Source organism: Pterocles gutturalis, unplaced genomic scaffold (assembly GCF_000699245.1).
Source record: "Pterocles gutturalis isolate BGI_N339 unplaced genomic scaffold, ASM69924v1 scaffold39330, whole genome shotgun sequence".
NCBI classification, from domain to species: domain Eukaryota; kingdom Metazoa; phylum Chordata; class Aves; order Pterocliformes; family Pteroclidae; genus Pterocles; species Pterocles gutturalis.
Window position 1 is genome coordinate 2204 of NW_010144701.1, and position 7849 is coordinate 10052.

The following is a 7849-nucleotide window of genomic DNA, read 5'->3' on the forward strand; positions in this document are numbered from 1 at the left end:
CCAGCCCCAGCCAGCACGTGTGCAGGGAACGGGGGTCACTGGGCTGGCCCCCGCTGGCCTTTGGGCTGTGTCTGTTGGCCCAGGCTCTTTGGGGCTCTACAGAACACCTCGAAAGGGGTTATTTTAGCCAGTCGGAAGCACTGATCTCCAAGGAAGGATCAGTGCCGCGGGGAGCCCAGGAACTACAGTCTGTTTGTTCAGGGGTGTGAGTGCGTGGTCTGGCACACCGGGTCCTGAAAAGGCCCCCCCCGCCACATCCTCCCAGCTGGCAGCCTCTGTCCTCTGCCCCTCTCCCAGAGGCACTCCAGACACTCGGGGACGCCAGCGGTCACTGGCGGTTTCTGCTGCCCAGTTTCCTCCGCTGACTGTCATCTGACTTGTGCACCCGGAAGCACTCCTTCAAGTTCTGGGCTCGGATTTTGGGGTTCAGGATCTCTTCCCCCATAGAACTGGGGAACCAGCCCCTCTCCTGGTCATGAAGACGCTCCCCAAACATCCAGCCTGAGCAGAGACAGAGACAGGCATAAATGGAGAGGGACTGGCCCTTTTTCCTGTGCTGGGACAGCTGTGCTGGAAAGAGCCCGTGGAGCTGGCAGTGCTTTCTGCAAGCTGCTCAGAAGTCTGTGCTGGAGTGGACCCAGTTTGTGAATCTAGCCAAGGAGGCCCACTTGCATCAGCAGCACTGTGGTTGGACAACTGGCTCAAGGGATGCCAGCAGAAAGCAGGCAATGCTGCCACCACGTGCTGTCTGCTGCCCTGACAGCACAGGGGTGGTCCACAGCAGAGACCCAGCGTGACTGAGTTCCCCAGCTGTGAGTGTGCCCCAGAGACCAGGACCAGGTGGCTGTGCAGCATCATCAAGGTAAAAACAGCTCCAGGTTACACCTGGGGTGGCCATGCCAGCCCTGCCACAGCCCACAGCCGGTGCCAGGGTGGCTGTGCCAGCCCTGCCGCAGCTCAGGGCAGCTGAGATTTGCAGAGTTTTAGGAGGAGGCAGTAGCTCGCTCGGCTGTGATGCCTATGCCAAGGTCTCTCCCTGGCTGGAGGACCCCTCCTGTCTGCTCGGCAGCCACCTGCCTAGAGCATGGCCTACCCTTACACAGTGACACCCAGCCCAGCCCCGTCCTGTCCCCCATACCGTCATCTGTCTTGTCCAGGATGTTGAGGACATCCGCCAGTTCTAAGGACAGCTCGTCCGGCTGCTGGGCTACGTACGGGTGGACGCACTGGATCTGCGGGCAGTCTGCCAGGGAACAGGGTGAGCGTGAGGGACAGGCGGGGATGGAGCCCGCTGCAGGACAGCACGGCTCAGGTGAGTGTACCACCGCGAGCTCTCATCTGGTAAGAAATTCCGCAGAGGCCAAGGGGTGCCCCAGCCACAGGGATTGGGGGAGTCTCTTCGGGTGGGGGAAAGGGAGCTGGGGGCACGTCACCGCTGCAGTGCCCCCTCATGAGCAGCTTGGATGGGAGGGAGAGTGCTGGTGCAGCCCAGCTTAGGCTGGAGGGGAGCAAGGTGAAGGCCAGGCCCAGAGACAAGGGGGTATCATCGATGGTGGAAACACAAGGGGAGCCCAGGGAGAGGGTCTGGCAGAGGCCCCAGGTCTGGGGCTGGACTGAGATCAGGGCAGAAGAAGGTGCCCTGGGGTAGGGGGAAGAGCTCCTGACTCACAGGCTGTGCCTCTTACCAACAAGTCTGGATGTAAACGAAACAAACTTGGTTCTCCGGTTTGGGGCCAGTGAAATCATCCAGCGCTTCATTTCACTCCTGGACAGGGGAGACAAACGGAGGCAGTGAGCATGAGGCAGTCGTAGAGACCCCGGCTCTCCGGCCCAGACAGCCCTAGGCTCCTCATTCCTCCTCTCGCAGCCCTTTCCTGCCTGTCCCCCCCCGGGGTCCTGGGCTCACTGGTGATGCTGAGCCCCCTCTTTTGCACACACTGCTTGGGGTGTGTCACCTGCCACAGCACCCTGGGTGCTGCTGGGCAGCCTGCCTGGCTGCAGGGCCCCCAGGCACGCTGTCCCCACAAGCAGTAGGATCCCCCTTTGGGGAGCAGCATGGCTTCAGAGAGACAGCAACTGGGTGGGGGGCCTGGCATCTTCTGAGCTCCAACCAGCAAAGGCAGCTCCTGGCTCAGCTGGGTCAACAGGAGGAGTTTTTCCTGGAGAAAAGCTGTCCGAGGAACCATTTATTCCCACAGCTGCTGTGCGGGAATGTTTGAAGGGCAGAGCTGATTAACTCACTTGCAGACGAATGCTGCAGCATACCGAGGGTACTACTCAGCAGCGGATGAGACAAGAGAGCTGCGTGAAGACACTGCCAGACCCAACACGCTGTTATGCAAACCCTGGGCCTGCAGCAGGAGGATGAAGGTCTCACAGGTGCTGGAAGAAGTCCCAGGCCTCATGCTCCCTCAAGGCTTCCCTCAGCCCCGCTTGGAAACAGGGCAGTTCATCTTCACAGGCTCTAGATCCTGCCTGGAGAAACAGCTGTGCTCCCAGCCCCGAGGGAGCCAGAACCTCCTGCCTTCTCAGGTGGCAGTTTTAAAGCCTGAACTGGACACACATCTAAAACCACCAGCACGTCTTCTGGGAGGAGAGAGCTGGAAAAGCAAGGCGTGAAGGGTGAGTGCTGGCAGGCTGATCGGTGAGGCTAGCAACACCTTCTGCTTCAGGGCTGATGCGCGATGCCAGGGACCAGTGCAAACACCTGCAGCTGCAGGTCGGGTGCAGCCCCTCACGCCATAACGATGTGCAGGATGAGGGTCCTGTGCACTGAGGGGCTGGCACACACACATCAAACCAATGGTCTCACTGTGCTTGTGGCCCTATCTGCAGGCTGGCCTTGCACACAGCTCCTCGCAGGGCTCTTCGAATCCTGCCTGCAGCATGCAGCTGCTCTCAGCCAGCAAGGTGCCTGGCTGTGCTCCGGTCCTGCTCCTGCAACCATCTGTGTCCAAATGTACTGCCAGCTCCTGGCAGAGCCCACCCGGGGCATTAGCTGCAAGCTGCCACCAAGCAGGTCATCATTGCTGTACAGGTTCAGAGCTGGGACACACTGCAAGAGCCATGCTAACACATGCACCAGTATGTTTGGCACCCACATCTCTCTTCTAATTCTTCAGCTTTCCCATTTGTGCCTGGTACTGTCCAGGTTGTCCCTGCAGCTCTGCAACAGCAGCCTTCAGCAGTCGCCACATCACATTTCAGTGCACGAGACCTGTTGGGAAGCGGAGTGCTGGATCACGTGCTCCCTGTGGCCATCGAGAAGACGGGACAGGATGCAGAAGCACAGAACTGCAACTGCCTCCCCTGAGCTGAGGCAAGCCCTGGCCTGGTTTATTGTTCTCTGTGCAGCTCAGCCTCACAGACGTCAAATGTGCATTTGCCCTGCATAGCGTGACTGACATCTCTATTTTCAGCACAGCAAAGCTGCAGTCATGTGTCTGGGGAGAAGGTGCAGTTGCTCGCTGTGCTGGGGGCTCGTCTTCCTGATGCTGGGGGGTGAGGGTGCAGCCCCTGGGGCACAGCAGGATGTGGTCCCAGCTGGGGCTGGTGTTCGTTAAGGGATATGGATGTCGAATGCTGGCCTACTGATAGCACAGTAACACCAGGCTGGGGGTGTGCATCGTCCCTAGGAGCTGTTTAGCTGGTGGTACTCGTACACCTATAATAGCACAGACACTGTGCCTAGAAAATGTGGGCCTGGTAAGGCTTGGATCAGTGAGAAAGCCATGCCCTGAGCTCCAAAACAATGAGGTCTGTGTTAGCGTAACTGAAATAATTTGCCCAGTCTGAGCTTGGTGGAGCCTGAAGTGAAAAATCAGTGAGCCAAAAAATCCTGTATCCAGGGAAACAAGGAGGCGCTGAGCAGCAGAAAGGCTGTGGAAGGCGCTGAAGAGGCAGCCTCTTCTCCCCCCTTTGCCTCAAGCAGGAGCCACTTTGCTTCACAGGGCTGGGCAGGCACGGCCTTGATCTTTGTGAGCAAGCCGGCTGAGCTGCTGGAGTGTGGACAGCATACAGCCTTCTTGCTTTCACTTTCTGAAAATACTGCGGGCTGTAAATCAGGCAGGCTCCTGTGCCAGGGCTGATTTCTGACCTCTCTGTCCCAGAACACAAAGTGCCTGTCTATCCTCCACCCTGGATGCTACAAACGCACCATACAGGAGAGAAACCTGCCTCACTCACTAGTGCCTTTCAGTAGGAGAGGACAAAGGCAGCCTCAGGAAAGTGATGCTGAGCAGAGAGGTCTGTAGGGCCAGCCCAGCTGCTGAAGTGGGATCTCTGCTGCGATCTCTGCCTGACCCTGGTAAGCCCGGAGAGCCGGTCCCCATGCAGGGAGACAGCACAGCTGTACTCACTGGGATGATGCCTTCAGCATGTAGCTGGCCTCCCGGTCGTCTGCATTCTCCAGCAGCCTCAAGATGAAGACGTTGGCCAGACTCTGCCCCTGATCTTCCAACTCCTCTACCCGAAGAAGCCCCCGGGGAGCAGAGTCAAACACTTGGTACTTGTCCCTGGAACAGGTTAGAGAGGAGATTAGGAAAATCTGCAGTTATCCCAGGAGCCTTTGGCTTCAGCCACCCAGAACTGTACTGAAGACACATACCAGGAACCGATGCATGGCAGGGGGATAAAAGATGCCCTGCTGTGGGAAGGGATGAGCGGGTGGCTATGAAAACCCATCGCAAAGCAAGAAACCTTCTTCTTGCTCTGCCTTAGGCATCCTGCATGGCCTAGAACAAGTTGCTTGCTCTGTGCTCCCCATGTACAAAACACAGATGGTGCTCCCTCAGAGGGGACTGTGAGGCTTAATTTATTCCTATTTGTAAAATGTCTCTGTTTTCTGGATGCAAGCTGCCGCAGAAGCAAAATATTTCCAGGCATACAGACACTGCGGCGACAGGTTTATTAGAAACGTTGGACTGGCAAGATGCTCCCTACCGGTGAGTCTAGTTAATGCTACAAAGAACGCGCTGTTCTCTGGGACCCGTCTGTGCTGCTATATTTCACTAGTGTCTAGTTGCACAAGACCTAGTCCTAAGCACGATGACATTCTCCTCCTCCTGGGGCAGGTTACACCATGTCAAATATAACCGCTAGCCTCAGGCCTAAATTTATACCCCTCCTGCTGCTCAGATTTTCTAGCCTGCTTGCTTAGAGGTTTAACTGACTAAATCTGAGCTGTTCTCCAGGCAGTGATGAGTCAAAAATCACTTATTGACAGGAAGACAGGCCTCCTGGGTCAGCCCACCCGTTGATGTAACTCACTGCCACCCTGCAGAAACTGGCGAGTACAGCTTTGCTGATCCATAGCTCGGAGACCTGGCTTAGAATCTGTTTAAGTCCTGTTTGCCACAAATTTTCAGCTGGAGAGAGCTGTGCCACCCAAGAAGAGTCAGCTGTGCTCAAAACCAAGGGGGCTGCTGGAGGGAGGTGTACAGGTCAGGCCAGGATACCCTCCGCGTACCTGGGGGCCAGGATGGGGACACAGCATCACAGCTTGGATAAACCCAGTGGCAAACAGGACTAATGAAGTGCCCTTCGTACTACATGAATTTTGCACTCACCCAGGAATTTGCCGGCAAATTACCAGCAGATCATTGAAAAGGAACAAATAGATTTCTCTGAAGAGTTTCTTGGTGCGAAGTGTTCGTGATGTCTTTGGACCGTTCATTTGCTGCAGTTCACCCTGCTTCAGCAGCCAGCGGGAGTGAGAGATGATGGGCACAGACTAGAAGTGAGGAAAAGATGGCAAAGATCAGGAGAACAGCAAAAATCCATGGGCTTATGCAGTCAAGATGCAGAAAGCAGCAAAAGGTGCAAAAGGAAGGGTGGTGAACTCCCATCAACACAACTTGCGCTGCAGAGGATGGAGCGGAGCTGCACAGTGAGGGCAGCATGCTCTGCCATCCACACCACAGCCCGGCACAGAGCGTAACGGAGCTCAGACAGGGACAGGGGCCTGAGAATGAACAAACACTCAAGGCCAGTGATGCCGGAGTGCCAAGAGATGGATTTAAACACCAGGTTATGCCTTGCACAGCCTGATCTTTCTCTGGGAAATCCCTTGTCTCATCACTGGGGCTGAGCCTTTCTGGCCAAGAAGACTGACTTTCAAAAATGTGTATTTGGCCTTTTGGCTACAAAAAACCCCAGGTTAAACAGGTTCTCACTGGTTGGGTCTGTACCAGCCAGGAGGAGATACTGTCCACGGAGCCACAACACCACTTCTGATAGAGTTTTACCACATGTTGCATTAAAAACAAGAAGCCCAAGCAGCACATCTCATATTAGAAAAACACTACGCTTCCAGTCAAATGACTGAAATATTGGAAAATATCTGTGACTGCTACTTTTTCCATCTTTACTCCCTCCCTGTGTTTGTGACATGAACAGTGGCACAGGCTGTCTTTCCTCGCTCTTGCACTCATTTCACCAGAGAAGCCCTGCCGGCACCAGTGCCCCGGGCACACCTGCTCCAGGGATGAACAACCTCCTGCCTGTCACTGCAGCCTCAGCTTTACAAGACATGAAGGAAGCCTTGTGGCTACCCCAATCCAGTGCTGTCCCGTGGACTGTGGTCTAGTCCTGACACACTGGTAAAGCGCTCTGGAAAAATCAAATTCTTGGGTGCTCAGTGTGGCTTTCCAAACACATGGCCTAATTTTCTTTTTAATTTGGTTGTTCAGGTATATGAAAAGGTTGCTGGGAAGCTAAACATGTTCCTTAAAGTTTGTGAAGCAGACGGAGCTGAGAAGCATCTCCATAGCACTCAAGAGAAGAATTGGCAACTTTATACTCAGCACTGGAATTCCATGGCATGTATTAAATGAGATCTCATCAGACACCCTAAATATTGATCCAGTCATTCCCTGAGTGGAGCCAAAATAGATCATCATCAGGTAATTAGAGACTGTACATAATACATAAACACAGGGATTAATTAAAATGGTGGGACAGCCTTAATTTTGGTATTTTCCAGCTTTAAAGTATTTTGCTTTGTAGCTTTCATCTTCCTTTAACATAACTTGTAATGTAAAATAGTAGCTGAAAGCTGACCTGCATTTTGAAGAGAGGTGAGAGGGAAGAGCCAGACCTGAACGCTGGAAGCAGGAACCACCCACCACGCACAGGCAGTTTGATGCCAGCGTGTCACATCTGTGTACATGCACAACACGCTGTCTTCAGTGCGCACAACACCTGGGTGCTGTTGGTTCACTGTCTGTAAAGGGTTACCAGCCTATGCTTATACCTTGATCTTGAATTCCAATTTCTTCTGGATGCTGATCATCTGCTCTGTTCGGCTCATCTTCCTGACACCTTCGTTACATGCTTTCACCACCTGAGAAGAAGAGTGTAGAAAGATTTGCCTCCATCGGCCTTAAGTGGGTATGTGATGGACAGCACAGAAAGGCCTGGCCGTGACAGGGTAAGTGCCCTGCTGCAACAGGAATTGACCAAGCCAAACTCTCCTATCAGCACTGTATTCCCAGGAAAAAGAGAAGGGGGGAGGTGGGAAAAAAAAAAACCAAACAAACAGAAAACCCCCAAACACCTAGAAGATGTTATAGCTGACTATCAGAGGCCATGTTTGATGGCCGCATTCAGTTACCAAACCAGACAGTATTAAGCAGTACTCCTGGTTGCATGGTAAAGGGAACAGCTCATTTTTCAGATCCTGACACACCACATATCCCTTCTTCCTTGTCCCCAACACTTGAAATGAGGTACACACACACTATCATCTTCAAGAAGAGAACGAAGCCAAAGATCTTCATTTCAAACATGCAAATTATGTGATTTTGCCAAGCAGCACCAGATGCCAAGGCTATGAAATGTCCCAGGGAAA

General features: G+C 53.9%; 1 protein-coding gene across 1 annotated transcript in view; it reads right to left on the reverse strand.

Moving 5' to 3' along the window:
- Nucleotides 1-308: 308 nt before the first annotated feature.
- Nucleotides 309-7849, reverse strand: part of NGEF (neuronal guanine nucleotide exchange factor) — an 18076-nt gene continuing 10535 nt past the window's right edge. The window contains exons 6-11 of the mRNA XM_010085177.1: nt 7253-7342; nt 5568-5731; nt 4359-4514; nt 1686-1765; nt 1139-1243; nt 309-501 (exon numbers count right to left, since the gene is read on the reverse strand). Of these exons, the coding sequence (XP_010083479.1) occupies nt 329-501; nt 1139-1243; nt 1686-1765; nt 4359-4514; nt 5568-5731; nt 7253-7342 (768 nt within the window). The 3' untranslated portion in view covers nt 309-328. The remainder of the gene's footprint in view (nt 502-1138; nt 1244-1685; nt 1766-4358; nt 4515-5567; nt 5732-7252; nt 7343-7849) is intronic.